General features: G+C 32.8%; 4 protein-coding genes across 7 annotated transcripts in view; 2 read left to right on the top strand and 2 right to left on the bottom strand.

Annotated features, from left to right (window-relative positions):
* The window catches only part of LOC131855728 (mannosyl-oligosaccharide glucosidase), a 28,696-nt gene extending 28,364 nt beyond the window's left edge, over positions 1-332 (top strand). Inside the window, exon 16 of the mRNA XM_059207026.1 lies at positions 15-332. Within this exon, the coding sequence (XP_059063009.1) occupies positions 15-151 (137 nt within the window). The 3' untranslated portion in view covers positions 152-332. The remainder of the gene's footprint in view (positions 1-14) is intronic.
* A 3,352-nt stretch (positions 333-3,684) lies between these two features.
* On the top strand, positions 3,685-5,631 carry LOC131855726 (zinc finger protein 26-like). Its single transcript, XM_059207024.1, has 2 exons — positions 3,685-4,045; positions 4,681-5,631. The coding sequence occupies exons 1-2, from the start codon at positions 3,822-3,824 to the stop codon at positions 5,444-5,446; spliced, it is 990 nt and encodes a 329-aa protein (XP_059063007.1). The 5' UTR covers positions 3,685-3,821; the 3' UTR covers positions 5,447-5,631.
* A 1,183-nt stretch (positions 5,632-6,814) lies between these two features.
* On the bottom strand, positions 6,815-9,592 carry LOC131855727 (large ribosomal subunit protein mL43). The gene is made up of 3 exons (XM_059207025.1): positions 9,374-9,592; positions 7,991-8,097; positions 6,815-7,161 (listed from the first exon to the last, which is right to left on the bottom strand). The coding sequence occupies exons 1-3, from the start codon at positions 9,508-9,510 to the stop codon at positions 6,848-6,850; spliced, it is 558 nt and encodes a 185-aa protein (XP_059063008.1). The 5' UTR covers positions 9,511-9,592; the 3' UTR covers positions 6,815-6,847.
* A 3,428-nt stretch (positions 9,593-13,020) lies between these two features.
* The window catches only part of LOC131840849 (golgin subfamily A member 6-like protein 22), a 50,495-nt gene continuing 45,598 nt past the window's right edge, over positions 13,021-17,917 (bottom strand). For 3 of the 4 annotated variants that reach the window (XM_059189044.1, XM_059189046.1, XM_059189045.1), the window contains exons 15-16: positions 17,344-17,432; positions 13,021-13,384 (exon numbers count right to left, since the gene is read on the bottom strand). In XM_059189044.1, the coding sequence (XP_059045027.1) occupies positions 13,209-13,384; positions 17,344-17,432 (265 nt within the window). In that variant the 3' untranslated portion in view covers positions 13,021-13,208. Of the gene's footprint in view, positions 13,385-17,308; positions 17,433-17,917 lie in introns of all 4 variants that reach the window. The other variant, XM_059189047.1, reaches the window with a different exon arrangement.

Raw genomic sequence — 17,917 nt, 5'->3', positions numbered from 1 at the left:
TCTATCTCTTTCAGGGAATATTCTGTCCGAGTACAAACGCACTGGGTACCTCTGGGAGCAGTACTCGTCCGAGGACGGTAAAGGTAGCGGCTGTCGGCCATTCACGGGGTGGACGGCTCTAGTAACGCTCATTATGGCTGAAGAGTATTAGAAATTAAATTTGTAACTATGTATAGGCGAACATACACTATTAAGCGGCTTGCGTCAAGCGCTTCCATTTGATTAAGCATAGATATACGGCCTTAGTGGTGTAGCGGTATAGCACAATGCCTTACTTCCCATAGTCGTAAGTTTGAGACAAACATTTGAAACGTGACTATGAAAACGATTGTTTGTATGTACTTACAGAAAAATGTATTTAAGTATTTCTGTCAGCTAGTGTATTATATATAGGACGTAACCACTTACCATCAGGCAGGTCGTAAGCCTGTTTGCCGTTCCATTTACGTGAAAAAGCTGTATATATTTGAAGCGATTCTACTCGCTTGATCAAGCCGCTTGTCTGACTATACATAGACATTTTATAATATACCATGATTGAATCAATTTCTCATATAATGAAAGTTTAGTACTACCTGTCCCTGTCTAATAAAGGTAACAGGCGTAAGTCCATCTCTGTCACGCATTGTATATAGGGTGGTTTAATTACGTCACATGAATGTGAATTGAAACCCTTTCCCTTATGAGACATTTGTGTGAACCTCTAGTGCAGTTTTCCCCAATGTGGGGCCCACTCCCCGAGGGGGGGGGGGGTCAATTTGAAAATTGACTATTTATTAAAATTACTAGCAGACCCGGCCACGAGTTGCTGTGGCTAAGGTTCTCGAATAAAATAATATTACGACTATAAATTGAGATGTAAGCTATCCTATCTGTCAAGTTGGATCAAATTGCACACAATGTGCAAATCAAATTTGCAATCGGTTCAGTAGTTTAGGAGTCCATCGCGGACAAACAACTTGACACGTAATTTTTATATATAAAGATATGGAATGTGATTTCCATTTTTTATTAAATGCTTTGAAAAAATCGTTGTGAATTTCCTGGAGGGGGTTGCAATTATAGAAAGGGAAACACTGCTCTAGTGTGACGTGGCATATTTTGAAATTTCAATTATTTTCGTTAATGATACAGATTTCGAAATGTGAAGTTTGTGACGTTAAGCACCCTCTCTTCTTGTCACACAATGTCACACATTGTCGATCCCCTTCCACCTCCTCGACGTGTGACGTAATTTATAAATGACCCGTATATGAAATGGTCACACATTGTCGATTTCTTTCCTCGACGTGTGACGTAATTTATGAATGACCCCTTATAGTAATCGCATTTATGAAATTTAAACAGGTTGTAAATGTATTTATTAAATTAGTAAAACAAATATTAGGAGTAGTATGAAAAAAAATTAGGTGGGGGGGAGATGTTCCACCCACCTGGTATACCCATGAATGGGAGGAAGGTATTGTTATAAGGTAACTTTTATAATCGATGATAATGGAACGGTGCACCCGCCTGCGCTAACGGTATACGCTGGCGGGGCATCAGTGGAGGATGACTGGATAGGTATGAGGTCAGGTCAGTCGCATTGTGGGATTCCATCCATTCATCACGAATAAACCACAATGGTGTTGATGGGTGACCGCGTGGAGGTCGAACTAACATTGAGTAATGTGGGTCTAATCAACATTAGTAACTTTTCAAATTTTATAAGTTGTTATTATTTATTTATTAAAACATTAATGCACAAAAATAATGGTGCATATGGTAGACTTATGGTTAATAGATAACCATTTAAAAATATAATATTTCTTACTGAGAGCCAAAATAATGGGTCTTATATAGAAACCAATTACGATTCAATAACATTGGATTATCCACTTTTTGTACTCTTAAATTATATACTACAAACATATTACTTTATATAACGTAGTCAAAAAACAATTACCTACCTGTCTTCACATGACACGTCCTTTCGCGTGCGATTAAGCGAGAGAAAAACAACGCACAATCGAATCAATTAAGATCCGGCCGATCAGAGTATGCGTTTCGGACAGGTCGGGATCTAATGGGCGATGTAACTTTTAACTAACGTACGTACATAGTTTTTAAAAGTCAAACCACATCAAACTGCGATGTAACAAGGTTATTTGGTCACATCACTACAAAAACAAACAGTTGACATAACCCTGAATCAGCGCAGTTTGATATGGTTTGACTTTTAAAAACTATTGTTCTTAGAATAGCTCAAAACTAATACGTTTGTAAATTGGAATAATTATTAGGTTTTTAATGTTATCACTCGTTAATAAGGCAAATAAAAATATTTAAATTTTGCCGTAAATTGTACGTCAGTTCAAAGTTAATTCACCCATTCGATCCCGATCTGTCAGAAATGCAAATTGCGTACACTGTCGTTCCCGCGCTAATTCGCAAGTCATTTGAATATTTTGTGTTCACTCTTTCGCCTGTGGTTGCCCGTATGATTCATGTCATTTCACTTTCTTTTTTTTAAGAATCCACAAATTTTATTTGCCATAGATCATGTTTAACATTTATAAATTAGCAATAATCGTAATATGGGTGTGAACTCGGAAAATACATTTTTATATTTTTATTTTTATTAATTGACATAAATTTATGTATAAAAATGAGTAAATTCAGAGGTTATTTATTTGAATTTTCAGTGCGCCACAGACAACTTTTATTTTTATAATTTTACAAGACATGTATTTGTTTGTTTATGTCTGTATATTTTGTAAATATTTGTGAATATAAATATTATTAATAGAAATTGTTTTTTTATTACCTATGACAATATGACAGATATGACAAATTTCAAGGTTACCATGAAACTTGTCATATCTGTTATACCGGATGGGGTAGTTTCACCGGAGATTCGTTCAGAAATATTAACAAAGTTTTTGTTGTTAGCCAGGTTTGAACTCAACTTTTTGGATGGATGTTATATTATGTGTAATATAGTATAGGTGAAATAATTGATTCAGAGATACCCAGGCACACAGACGATTTTGTAGTTATGTACTTACATATTGAAATCAGCGCCTCGTTTTTTTAATTTGGTAAAAGTTGGTAACAGGCGTTTGGAATAATAAAAAATATATATATATGAAACTGATCTTATTTTTAGTGACAACAGAACAAACTTTACCTTAGACGAGTAAAGTAAGTTCTTTTAAGCTACTAATAGAAATAATAAAAAAAAATATTTTGTTTTGAAATTGTATATTCCATAAAGATTTTTTTAATGGAGTACTGCACCCGCCTGTGACGGTTACGCTGGCGGGGCACCAGTGGAGGATAATAAGATGAGCATGAAGTCAAGTCAGTTAGCTCATCTTGGTAAATTCACCATGAATTTATCACAATAATTTCCAAGGGAAACCGCGTGAGGTCAACCTGATATGGTATATTGCAATGGGATTATTAGTCCACATAGATAATACTTGTAAGTTACCACACGCAATGGATAAAATATTGCATAAATACTATTTAAAAAGTTATACTTATTTTATAAAATGTTATTATTGCTCCACCCCTTTTTGTTTTGGCTCGGTTTCCCATTTCAGGGAAAGGACACCAACCTATACAGCCAACTCCACCACTTCGTTCCATCTTTAAAACTGTACTTACTCTGTATATAGAATGTCACTCGACGTCAGTCAACACAGCTGATAAGCAAAGTTACAAATCTATGAATGTGTTTTTTAAACTCTTCACTTTTGTGTTAAAAACTATTTTATTTCTACGTGTGCTCGACTTCGATACCTAAATTCTTGTAGAACACAATATAAAGATATAGAATGGAGTATTCGCCTGATATAGTCATAAAAGAAGAACAAGAAATGTATAGTGATAATTCTTTAGATCTGAAGTTTGAAATACTTACCGATGTTAAAATTGAAGAAATTCAAGTCTACAATAATGTAGAAGACGCTGCAGACTCTGGTAGAGTAGTGAGTTACCGAGAATTAACCGATACGGGTGATCAAATGTGTCTTAGGTGCTACAGAGTACTGCCAAACAGGTTTGTTTCTAAAAAACGCAATTAAATATCTTAGTATTTACATAGTATATAATGAAGTCGCTTCCGCTATCTGTTAGCTTAGATCTTTTTTTTTATTATTATTATACCTTATAGTACCAACATAAAAGAACGTGATCAAAATTAAAACAAAAAAAAAATGAGGAACCCAAGGTGTTATCGGATATGCAGTCTCTTCCACACGACCTTTGGAAAGAGAGTATTTACAAAAACAACAGTAGGTGGCGCATGAGTGGAAATAATTTTGGAAAGTACCATCAATCTTAATAATATAAAAATTGACTTACATATACATATGTAAATAAAATAGCTATCAACAAATGTAAAAAGGAAACTATCATGATAAATCCTGGTGAATTTGTCATGGTGGGTTAACTGACTCATTCTTATATTTATGTTATCATGTTGCACTGGTACCCACCAGCTTAAACCGTTAGTGAAGGTGGGAGCAACATTCCAGTAACAATATTTACAGCCAGTAAACAGCTTGCTTTATAAGTTGTCTTTCAACATTTTGATCCTTCATCATAACAATATGTCACTCGATAATATTATACAGGTGGTTGCAGCATTTCATTATATTACACTTAAGTCTTTAAGAAAATATTTTGTTTCAGATATTCACTTCTAAAACACAATTTATCCCATTTACATATAGATGTAGAGTATTGTCCGACACAAAAATACAGATGCAACTACTGCTCTGCCTTGTACTACTCCGAAAGTGAGCAGAAACACCACTTTTGCATTGAGAAGCAAGAGAATCTTCTTCAAATACGCAATAACATAAAGAAAGAGAAGACACAAAATCATATTAAGCAAGAAAACAAACAAATATGTAATGGAGATCCACCAAATGGAATATTATACACTCCAACATGTGGTATACCAAAGACAAAAGCATTACACAAGTGTAATACTTGCGATCGAATATTTACATACAAAAGGTGGCACGATCACATCACTAACACTCATACAAACGATACCGAATCCATAGACGGGAAAGTTAAATGCAATATATGTAATAAATTATTCAAGAAACTGTATATAAAAAAACATATCCAACATATACACGAAGGGAAGAAACCGTCATGGAGATCCCATAAGATCAAGGAGGTTGATGCTGAATATAGTTGTACATTGTGTAATTCAAAGTTACATAATAGTACAGCATATAAAACACACTTGAGGAACTGTCACAACACTGATATAGTTGAATGTAATATATGCAAGTCGAAATTAAAAAAATCTAACATGTTCCATCATATGAGAAGGAAACATTGCACTGATGGTGTAGTACACAGATGTGAGTACTGCAAGAAGGTGTATCAGGCACTGTATTATTTGAAAATTCATTTGAAGCATTGCCGAAAACGAATTTGATGTTACAACTAGTTTGGTCGAACTTCTGACCATTGAAATGTTTATGGAGACTAGGACTGTAATGAAACTGCTTCCTATGAAACAACAATACAATAAATTACGGCACACTTTATTGTACTATACAAAATCGAAGGGATTAAAAAAAGTGAGTTTTTGACCGGGGAATGGTGACCCGGTCAAAAACACACTTTTTTTGACCCACACATTGTATAACAAAGGATTGAGTCTCAAAGTTCGGGGTAAAAACATTTTATTGATTAACTATAACGAGCGGACATGTCTAGATTGGTTTTTAGATAGAAAAGGTCAAGTCAATAAAAATTTCATATAATTATGAAGCCTTTTATTTTATGTCCCAACTAGCAATTACTCGGGAATTTTACAAATTTTTATCTGTCAGTTTGTTCTTGTAATCTCTGAATCGGATGGACGGATTTTGACGAGACTTAGACTCGCAGATAGCTAATGTTATCAGGAGTAACTTAGGCTACACATTTATTATAGAAATTTTATTTATCTTATAAAAAGAAAACTTAATTCCCACGAGGATGAAGTCGCGGTTAACGGTTAGTAAAATAAAATGAATAATATATTAATAACATATTTATTAGACTATTAAACTACTACTATATACAATTCCCTAAAACTACATTGCAATCGGTAATTTTGGCTAACTGCTTTAATACGCAAAGAATCCTCAACTTTAAAAGGCACCCTCTTTTTTTCATGTCAGGTATCACTGAAAAATGGCACATTTTGTTTTCGGACTACTCTTAATACTGGCCGTAGCTGGCCTTAACTTCACCGGATGATAGGGGGCGAGCGCAGATGGCATTCCAAAGCCGTTACGATTTTAGTCTGAAGGCGATAGGGGATCAAACCTCGGCTCAGGCCACAACGGCCAACTTCGATCCCCTTTTGAATCGATAGGAAGTCCAGCGGCATGTGCGTAGAGAACCTGTCCTAAAACTGATATTGTATCTATTGTAAGAACTGAATAAAAATAGTTTCTTCTTTAAATTGAAACATTAAATGATTTTACGGTCACGATTTAGTTTGAACAATTTGAGAGTTGCCAGTGCTCAGCTAGTTTGCAGTTAGAAGGAGTTTGTTTTGGATGGCCCCTTATGGTACATGAGCTAGGAAATGATCAAGGAGAGCAATTTCCTCCCGGTCCAAAACTTAAGATGGTTAAGATAGTTGTATTATGCGATATTTATATTGTTATATGCGATATTTACGAGATTACTGATCCTTAATCCATTCACGGAATCACAGCTGACTGTTACTAAATTCCTAATACAACATTTTTAACCATTTTAGAAGTTTTCGACCGGGAGAATATATTTGCCAAATAAAAGCTTCTAGCTCTCAGACTATTGGATGGTAATTAACATTAATTTATTCACCAGTCTTCAAATCTTTCTCACTTAACTTTTGTTTTTCGAACATAATTCTCAACTGCTCTGTGGCTGACATTGGCAATCTATTGTTTGCGCCGAATTTAGGGTCTGGAAGTTGTACTGTGTTCAATTCTGGGTCTTTAAACGTGAAGGGGCTCCATGGACCCTGGACGGATGGGTAGTCGGTGTGCTGGTACTTCCGGAGACGAGTGCTGGCGATGTCCCCTTCCTGGGTGCGGAGGACTTCTATCCATTTCGTCACTTCCGTTTGTGTTTTGTTATGCATACTCATCCAAACTCTATCACCATTTACTGAAAATGATTTAAATGTATAGTCACATCATAGTATTTATCATGATGGTTTTCTGGAAGAACGTTGTGGAGGATAATCTGTTAATGCGGTCCATAGTCCACATTACTAATCGCCTTCTCCCTGAACATAAGGGTAGTTTAAGTGGACGATAATATAGTTCACCTGCCTGCGCTAACGGTTTACACTGGAGGGACGCCAGTTGAGGAGGATAGGATGAGATTGACGAGCTGATTTAAAAAACACCTTTTGTCCAGGGACTTGGATTAAAGTGATTTTTTTAAATGGATGATAATGATATGGTTCACCTGCATGCGTTAACCGTATACGCTGGCAGGACACCAGTGTAGGATGATAGGCTGAGTATGAGGTCAGGTCAGTTAGCCCATCATGGTAAGAAAGAAAGAAAGTAAAAAATATTTTATTCAGTGCAATGAAAAAACACATTATAAACAACAATCGAGAAAAAAAAAGAGCAAATAAAATGTACATTTAATTAAACTTAATTTACCATGTAGATAATTAAAAATAAACATAAAATAATCATTTTTTACATCCAAAAATGCACTGAAATGGCTCCACTCAGCTTTGGTAAAGTCACTAGGGATTTGTTACAATGGTTACCATATTACTAATTTCATTCCACCTGGACATATGTTGTTATGCTAGCACACCCTGTAATTTAACTTTTTTAAGTTGTTTCACTTTTACCCAAGTGGGCCACCTAACAAGAAAAAAATGAATATACCAAAAATATAAAAATTATATGTTATATGGAAGATTATAGCTATAATAATAATAAAAGTTATTTAATAACAGTATTTCACTCACAATATTCAGCAACAACAACAGGGCTGCGGTGACGTCGAGGCTTCAAGTACACCACCACACCGGGATTCTGCTTTGCAAAGTCTACCAAATCCTGTTCAATATAATCTCTGTAATGGAAAATGGGAATCATTATCATCATCATCACCACATCATTATCGTCATTATCACCATCATCGCCTCCATCATTATCACCATCATGTGAACAGCAGCATGGACATCACATACATTTTAACACCTATACTACACTAAGAGTACTAGAGTAAATAAGAGTACTTCATGTTGACTGTTTCCTACTGAACAATAGAATATAATAAATAGGATGACTGTCCTTACAGCATATGGGGAATCTGTACTGCATTATAATAATAAATAAATTACCCTGAACAATTAACACAGCGCCATCTAGTTCCATGGTAAGCAGAGCTAATGTTATGGGTACTAGACAACAGCTATAAATACAATTTTTTTTCTAAATACGTAATATACATGGAAAACACTCAGACCGATACAAACAATCATACTCATATATACAAATGTTTGCATGAGGAATCGAAACCGTGACCATCAGAAGTAAAGCAGTATGCTAAACCACTGAGGCTGTTATTATGGACTGCTAATATGGGATCATTATACAAAGAACAGTACAGTCTTCATTGTATAGTTGCTCTTTTAAATAATTTTATTGTTACTTTACATTTTTAAGTTTAAGTGTGTGAATACAAACTACCAATTAGCACTAACTAGGTAATAGGAATTAAAATTTAAGCTTAAGTAAATAAATAAATAAGGTAATAGGTATCTTTGTACGATAAAATTTTAATTTATTTAAGAAAACCCATAACTTATATGGCTAATACTAGGCATCATAACAGGTTTCAAATCCAAAATTTCCAATGATACAGTACGCTAAAAAACTGTGAAAATAATCATTATCATTACATAGTATAAAACAAAGTCTCTGTCTCTGTCTGTCCGTCCCTATGTATGCTTAAATCTTTAAAACTACGCAACGGATTTTGAAGCGGTTTTTTAATAGACTAAGTGATTCAATAGGAAGGTTTATATATATAATACATGTACACCCGTGCGAAGTCGAGGCGAGTAGCTAGTAGTATATAAAATAGGTGCTCTCTCTTTTTTATCCTGGTGCCACTAAAAACCAAATTTTTTAGAAATCTTCTAATGTTTTTGGCCGTTGCTAACTTTTACAGTTTGACTGAACGAAACTGGGAGCAAGTGTACAGGCCATTCCGAACCTGAGCGAAGACTTATGTAGTGGCAGAAGCTCAACCAAAGCCCTATCCGCGATTTTGTCATACGCCAGTAAGGATTCGAACTGCAGCTCAGGTGGTATTGTTTTGATAAAAGTGTTGAAATGTTTACCTCATTCCTCGACTGCCGCCGTGAGTTTTGCAGAATTTTAACACAATCCTCTGTAACTGCTGAACGTAACGGCCTACACCATTTTGCAACGGCGCTCGGACAAACCCAGACTTTAGGAATAAATTAGAATTAGACATTTTAAGATATATCTATGTTTTGTAGGAACAGAATTTTATTGTTGTTTTGAGGTTATAAAAGTTATAGTCCCGATCATTCATTTACATTCGTTTATTCCTAAAATCAAAAATCTAACTACTCTGTACTGTACTTTGTGTTTCATTCTTTATTTTTTTTATTAATGGTAAAAGTTGCCATATATAATAATATTTACCTCTAAAATAACTTTTATTTATTATAGTAATGAAACAACCCTAAAATAATATATTTGATGATTATGATGGCATAGCAAAAATAAAAAGTAGCACTTTTAATATGTATGTAAAGTTTTCCAAACAACTCAGATAGATATATTAGGTAATATCGTTGAAAATACAGTTTGAAATTGTTGGTTTAGTACTATGTTAAATAAGAATAATTTGATAATATCATACAATATTGCAAGATTGCGACTGCTTATTCATCATTATTAATTTAAAAAGAAAAACTGTTTATATAGTTAAAAAAAATTAAATTATGTTAGGAACCTATTACTGTGGGTAATAAATATAAATGAAAAAATAACTTTATTAAATAAATTTTAATATATTACAACTGTTTCACTTAACTATCAAGTAATATCGATAGGTAGTTCCAATTTTTTTATCTGTACTTATAAACTAAACAAGATACATTATTGTGATTACAATAAGTAATTGATAAACTAAAAAAATACACGATCGCTTTTTAATTTTTTATCAGCCATTAATAAATACTATTAATTTGTAATACTTATGTAAGAGAGAGAGAGAGGTTATACAAAATAATATTTGTATAATTAATTAATAAACGATTTACAATAAAAACTTAGATACCCTTTTCTCTTCAACATATTATTTCCTCGTTTGAATTTTAAAGAGTATAAAGTTATTAGATTAATTCTACATTAGAAGCAAATTAACGGCTCTTTTTACAATATTTAAGCAAATTGCACTTGTTAGGGGCGGGTAGTAATTATTTAATATTAATCCTCAAACGTTAGTCCTTCAAAGAAGTCGTAGAGGTTATTTTCACTATAATATAGTAATTGAATTAAATTATCGTAAATATATAACAATAAGAAATATAATTAATTAGTTATCATTAACTTAAAACTCGGGGTCTGTATCAAATATTCTGAAGAGATCTCCAAACTAGGAATTTAAAAATCTTTTACTAAATCTACTATTGTTAAAAGTTAGGGTATTTCAAAAAACAACTGTTAAACATCTGTGTGAAATCGATTATTATCTATATAAGGTTTATTTCAAGTTCATGTTTACGGTGATTTTAAAATATTTAGGACTTCTTGCAGATTTTATTTTTATGATTTTATTATAATTTGATTATACCTATATGTATACATACATCAATCAGTCAACAATAACTAATCAAGTATAATATCGCTTTCTATACTAGTTCACTAATTCCTAAGAATTCGGTTAGTAGCGACTTCAACATACTACCCGCTCCTAATTATTTTCCGCTGCCACATTGACCACACCTTTATTATTTTATATATTTATATCTGTGGGAAAGACAATCATAGAGGCTCTTATTCATAAAAAAAAACAACCTTCTATAAACCTATTTGAATTAATATTGTCAATTTTTATTCAAATAAAAAAAAAATGTTATGCTATTGGAATGGCATACAGGCGGTTCACCACCAGCACCAGGAATGGAAGAATAGAAAATCATTTATTCAAATAAACTTAATTTAAGCACTTTTGAATAGTCATAAAATTTTTTTTAATCTACCGTTCATTCGAAACGCATTCGGAAAGGTCGGACAGTATTTCAAGCTCTTTGGTTCTGTAACATATCTATGGTAAGTGAAAACAGTTGTCTGTATATATGAATATTGCGACGACATCACGAAACTTCCTATAACTTCATGTTATCCTGGTACTTTCACTGTATCACACTCAGCCCTGCTGATGGTAAGTGGTAACTGTTGCCTATATAATTGAACAGCATCATGATCACGTTATCACATGATACCCGTGATACCACTCATGCATTGCCATTCTAGAGTACTAAGATTAGTTTCCATATTCTGTACTTCACGACCGTATTTCGCTCTTAAACCGGAACACAGCTTACAGGCTACTGCGGCTAACTAGGTGAGGTACCCACGCAGATGAGTTTTTACAAACTCTACCGGTCTTTGTAAGAATACGACATTTCTATAATTAATTAATTCATAATTTAAGAGCCTCGCTTTTGTAAGTGGAGCACTTGTTCCACGATCTTCCATCGATATCTAGAATTCTTGATGTGACACGACTCCAACTTTTTCCTTAATCTACTTGCTATAGCCGTGTCTTGGTATTCCGGTATCCCTCTTTCTTACCATTTATCCTTCGATAATATTATTCATAAGCCCGTCATGTCGTATCAAGTGCCTCATCATTTTTCGCGCCTATTCTCAGTAATATTTATAATCTGCCTCTTTTCTGTAACCCTTTGCAGTTATTTATGTCTTATTTTATATTACCTTATGTTAAGAAATCGCGTTAATTTAAATTGCGTTTTTATGAATACAGAAGGAATATAGAAGGTATAACATATAGCTATTGGTCCTTGTGTACCTTAAACGCCCTACTCAAATCAGGGGCCATATTGGAGTGGTGATGGGGTGCTCCCTGGATAATTTCGTTTGTAGGGGACGCTAGGTCAATCAAATAGTGCTATTTTTATCTACTTTAATGCTGTTGGCCGCAGCTGGCTAATACAGCTTCACGGGACGATAGGGGGCGAGTGCAGATGGCACTCCAAACTAAAGGAAGGACTTATGGAACGGCTATCTCCTGACGTCTTAAGTCTGAGGGCACCGTTAGAGGTTCCAACCTTAGACCAGGCCGATTTCGATCCCTGTTTGAATGGGGATCGATTAGAGGGTATAGTGTGCCCGCGGGCCCAATTTTATCACCACCCCTACTGTTCCGATATTGCCCCTAATTTTAGTCCTATATAATTTTATCCCTCGAATGTAATACATCCCTTATCCGATATTGCCCCTGATTTTAGTATATATATTTAGGTCGTTATAATTCCCTTGATAAAGGTGTGGTATTTATGTCTTTATAACATTATTAAGCGTTTAAAACTATTGACCAATTAAGGTTTTTAGAAATAGTCAATAAAATTACAATTTTAAGAGAAGTTTCGAAGCTGATATGCTTTATATATATAGTCACCCGGTACATTATGTAATATTTTCATACATAATTACAATAAATGCAATAGCCACTAAAACTTCTCTTAAAATATAGAGTGGTATACTTTGTCCAAAAGTGGAAAGCAAAGGTACAAGACCATACATCCTAATCTTCTATTTAACACGTTAAAAACCACATGCCCTCCGGTGGGTCACATGACATCGCAACGAAAGTAAATTTACACATTTTGAAATAAATCTAGGGGTTAAATAATGTCTACCTCAAATTATTGTACACTAAAAACATATTTAAAAAAGTATATACCTAATTAACAAAAACAAAAAAAAAATATTTTCAATGCGGTCTTCAGGAGCCAAAAGAAAAAAAAATGCGATCTTCAACGTGCTAAAATATAGATTACTTACAATAACATAGATCTGTGCATTTTTTATTATTTTAATAGAAGCAATACAAGTTAGATTCTGTTTCTTTTTAAAATCATGGCATTTAAATATTGACACATGTATTTTGAATATTTATTCTTTACTTTTCTCTTCCAATTGTTTAATTCTGACTGGGACCTGTACGGCGGGCAAATCGACACTTTTAGCACGGCGGCGGCCATTTTGAATTTGCACAGCTGACTGTAATGGCGCGAAAATCTCCGGCAGAGTGCGCTTGCGGCCGAATTCTGGAGTACGTAGGGTTCCACCTGTAGAATATATTTGTTAATTTAACGTAGATATTTTTTTATACTGTTCTATATTCAAAATAAAAGAAAATATACATGTAGTACATTTTAACCACTTATGAACGTTAAGTCGTTTATTTTTTCCTTACGCCGACCACCTTGTAAGTGCTTGTAAAGTAACTGCTTTCATATGTTTATTTGTAATGAATAAACTGACAACCTAATTAACCAATTTTTAAATAAATCTTTCTCTGCTAACTTAACATGGACAGTAATAAGACATTTATTAGGGGATCGACGTAATCGTAGATTAAAAAAAAAATTAAACAACACTGTACGCACTACACTATCACTATCCACTTACATCCAAAACAGGATTAACCATGTCCGGGCTAGGCAATGCAATAATTGGAGCCCGTTACTATATTAAAAATATATTATTTTCTATAAATGTGAAAAATAAAATAGCATAAAATATAAACTTCAAAGAAAGAACAATAAAACAACAGGATTAAAATGTTTTCAATTACATTTTCTTTATGATACATTTTTTTTTGTGCCCCTAGGTCCCGTAGGGGTTAGGAGTATTTTGCAAATGGTTAATCCAGCCTTACGTCTACTATCTACCACTACTACCATCTACTAACGTAGCTAGAGCTGCCAACCTTTAAATATTTAGTGTCGTAACAAGACATAAGAAATCCGATCGACAGTTATCGGATTTTTTTGTACGAGTTTAAGAGCCAAATTGGGTTAGTGTACGACTACACAACACAATTTAGCTCTTAAACTCGTACACCATCGTATTAAAAATGACGTACAAACTTGTACGACGTTGAAAATGTCAAATCAAATCAAAATATCTTTATTCAATGGCTGTATGGGCGCAGTTCCCTTTGCCTTTCCGATAAAGGATAAACAGAATAAAAAAAAATCTTTATTCATGTACATCTATTACAGATCCAAATATGAAGAAGTTTAAACGTAGAGTAGGCTGTACGGTCTAAGGATCTTTGTCTGTTCCATCACTGAAAAGGAGATGGACGAATATAGGGAAAAAAATATGTATATTACAGACTTATGATATGTCAAATCTACTGTCAGTTCGGAGTACTTTCGAGCTAAGAACTGACAAGAAACTTAGCTCTTATTCTTTTCAAATGAGCTTGAACATGATTAGAAAAACACAGACTAATTTTTAAATTAAATTAGGGGTTTAATACAAATCGTCCTTGTACTAGAGGCTAAATATACTAGTTCACTAATTCCTAAGAATTTCTGCCAGAATTTTTATACAGTTGGCAACTCCGAACTTAGCAGAGCAAGTAATAAATTGAAATGAATTTTATTTCAATACATAATAATAATATTTTAAAATTAAGTATATATAGATAACTAAAATTCACTTAGATATGTACAAGGCGTGCATAAAACTTAAGAGATATAATTTAAACATAGAATAAAATTAATATAAATATAAAAATTTTGTAAAAAATAAAATTTGAATTAGTAAAGTGAGTGTATAACTCAGATAGACAATAGTTTAATGAAAATACAATTACTAAGTGTCATATTTGCTCGAATTAGGTGTTATTTTGCAGAAGTCCATTTTACTAATAAATGAATTTATATTATTTTGGTTAACTCGCTACAATTAACAAGTGTGAGATCACAAATATTCAGTGCGGAAATCTGACCACCGTTACGACCTTTATTGGTGATCAAATTCCGAACGTTATTGAGTCTACACTCATGTTGCGACACGTGTTTCTATATACATACAAACAATATATATATATATTTCCTTTAATTTATAAACAATATATATATAAATACAAACAAAAATAATTTTATAAAAATATAAAATCTGATCTTTCAGTCAAAGAAATATAAAGAAAAGTTAAATCACAAGGAAAAACATATGCACTAACACATAATAACGTTATAAAGCAACTCTAAAACACAAACACAAACACAAAACCAATAATAAATACCAATTAGAATACGTCACAACTGTTATTAAACGCCTGTAACAGTCCAAAACAATATCAGTAGGTTGTGTAAATATTGTTGGATGTAAAAACTCTATTATTTTATGGCTGTATGTTATGGCTCCATAAATATGGATAAAAAGCTATCTTTCAACCATTCTTATTTAATTTTTAAAATTAACATAGAGTAATTAAAAAGTATTATTTTTTTAATGAGCATAGAATAACTAACAGGTTTCTTATTTATTTTTAAAATGAACATAGAGTAACAAACAGCTTTCTTATTTATTTTTGAAAATGAACGTAGATTAACTAACAGCATTTTTATTTAATTTTTAATATAAACACAGACTAAATAACAGCATTCTTGCTTATTTTTTAAAATGAACATAAAGTAAACTTGTACTCTATTGTATTGTACAAATTCAAATTAAGATGAAATAGTGCTGTTACACCATCTATCGATATTTTATGCTCTGATATTCGATATCATATGATAATTTCAAATTTATTAGATTACAAATGAAATTGTTGGAAATCAAAACTCAATATTTTATAGTTATATATTTATGTATAAAAAGAGATAACTAACTAAATAAAAGATTACTGCGAGACTATCCGAAAAACAGTGTTTTTTATTTACCGTTACTAAATAAAATCCTAAGAAAAATATCATTCTAATATGAAAAAATATATACTAGGCTGTTATTTAAAATAACATAAGTAACAGGTATTTAAAAGGGCGAGCACAACAGATCTATGTAGGTTGTAGTGCTACAGGTGCTACAATCACCTGACAATAGCCCAAACAACCCAATAAAAAAAAAAATAGGTAGTGGGTATATATTAATCACTTGATGAATTCAGGAGGGGTAGAATCATCCAATCTCACGTGGAGTAGCGGTCTTTGTTATATTACATATAAAATCACATTAAAAATTGACAATACATGTATGGTATCAATAAATCAGTTAAGAACATAACAAAGTACTGGTTATAATACTTGATAATGGGTACAGCTATGACGTAACTATGTGGTAATGGGTGTACAACTATTTTTTTAAAAGTAAAAAAAAAAAGATAATAAAATGATCACCTAATAGTAAAGTAAAAACTTTGTTTATTAGAATATCTTTATTATTAACCATATGTTTTTAATTATTTTTAAATATTAAATGTTTTTAATTATTATTACAATATATTAACTATGTATTTCTCTCTTAAATCTCTATAATATTATTACTTTTTATTTTATGTCAATATTTTGGCGCCAAAGTTATTTCACTTTTTTTTATATGGACTAAGGGCAACGGTTATACATCAAAAGGTTATATTTATGTGATTGAAATTAACAACAAATAATTGACATTACTTAACAACATTAAATAAACAATTAAATTATATAAATTATAATATTAAAAGTGGGATATTTAACAATTTTGTACGCCTTTATCGAAAATTGCACAGTGCAATGGTCGTGGTTTCTATTTATGGCACATTAGATGATGATAATTCTTTTCGTAAAACTACATCCTTACTAATATTATAAACTAGCTACTCGCCCCGGCTTCGCCCGGGTGTACTTGTATCATTCATATAAACCTTCTTCTTAAATCACTCTATTAAAAAAAACCGTTTCAAAATCCGTTGCGTAGTTTTAAAGATATTTTATAATGTGGCATTAAAAATACGTACAAACCTAAATTTTCACCCTTCTATCACCAACCCCTATTTTTTAATAGCGATTTTAATTTATATGGCAAAATGTTTGCGGGGTTAGCTAGTATATATAAAGGTCTATCTTTCAAGCACTATTTATTTAGTTTTTAAAATAAATAAAAATGATAAATTGTCTTTGATTTCTTTGAATCATTATTCCACCGCCGTCATAGCTGTATTCCATTCGTTAGATATTAAACAACAATGTCATTCAGTTAGTATGTTTATTGCTCACCTAGATAGCGTTGTACAGCGAGGCAGATCACATACCCTTGCGTCGCGGAGTCTCGCTCGCGGCCTCCTCCGGCTGGATGTGTTCGCATCCGTCCGCACGCGTACGCGCGCCCAACTTCGGCGAGCTGGGAACAGTGTTGCCAGCATTAAACCATTAAAAAATTCTGATTCAAAACATCTTTATTCATGTAGGTCTATTACAGATTATGATATGTGAAATCTACTGTCAACTCGGAATGATTTCGAGACGAGAAGAACTGACAAGAAAGTCAGCTCGTATTATTTTCAAATAAATATTATACATGTTTAGGATAATACAGATCCATTTTTAAATTCAAATTTAGGAGAATAACCACTAGCATATGCTATTGAAAAGCAAATAGTGTAATCAGTGCTCGTAACCCGAACAGACCAGTCCCCACAAGCAGCACCCGTTCACAAGTATGATGGATTAACAGTAAATAAGGTAATCACAAATAGCATTGTAATGTATTTTAACACCCTTCCTCGTAAAGTGGATCTAAAATCGCCGGTTTTCGATATAGAAAGCAGTTCATAAAACACGCGTGCGTTATAAACGGTGATGTTATATTCCATAACTCTACGATTT

The sequence above is a fragment of the Achroia grisella genome, unplaced genomic scaffold (assembly GCF_030625045.1).
Source record: "Achroia grisella isolate CSIRO2021 unplaced genomic scaffold, CSIRO_AGI_Agris_v1 utg149, whole genome shotgun sequence".
In the NCBI taxonomy this organism is placed as follows: domain Eukaryota; kingdom Metazoa; phylum Arthropoda; class Insecta; order Lepidoptera; family Pyralidae; genus Achroia; species Achroia grisella.
Note: the sequence above shows the minus strand (reverse complement) of the source record. Positions and strands in the feature narration are given on the sequence as shown.

Bases quoted from the DNA above. Each gene is read 5' to 3' on its own strand.
- LOC131855726 (XM_059207024.1), top strand. From the start codon at position 3,822: ATGGAGTATTCGCCTGATATAGTCATAAAAGAAGAACAAGAAATGTAT. The intron at 4,046-4,680 runs GTTTGTTTCTAA...ATTTTGTTTCAG, and splicing joins TACAGAGTACTGCCAAACAG to ATATTCACTTCTAAAACACA.
- LOC131855727 (XM_059207025.1), bottom strand. From the start codon at position 9,510: ATGTCTAATTCTAATTTATTCCTAAAGTCTGGGTTTGTCCGAGCGCCG. The intron at 8,098-9,373 runs GTAAACATTTCA...TTTCCATTACAG, and splicing joins GGCGGCAGTCGAGGAATGAG to AGATTATATTGAACAGGATT. The intron at 7,162-7,990 runs GTGAGTGAAATA...AATCATTTTCAG, and splicing joins TGTTGTTGTTGCTGAATATT to TAAATGGTGATAGAGTTTGG.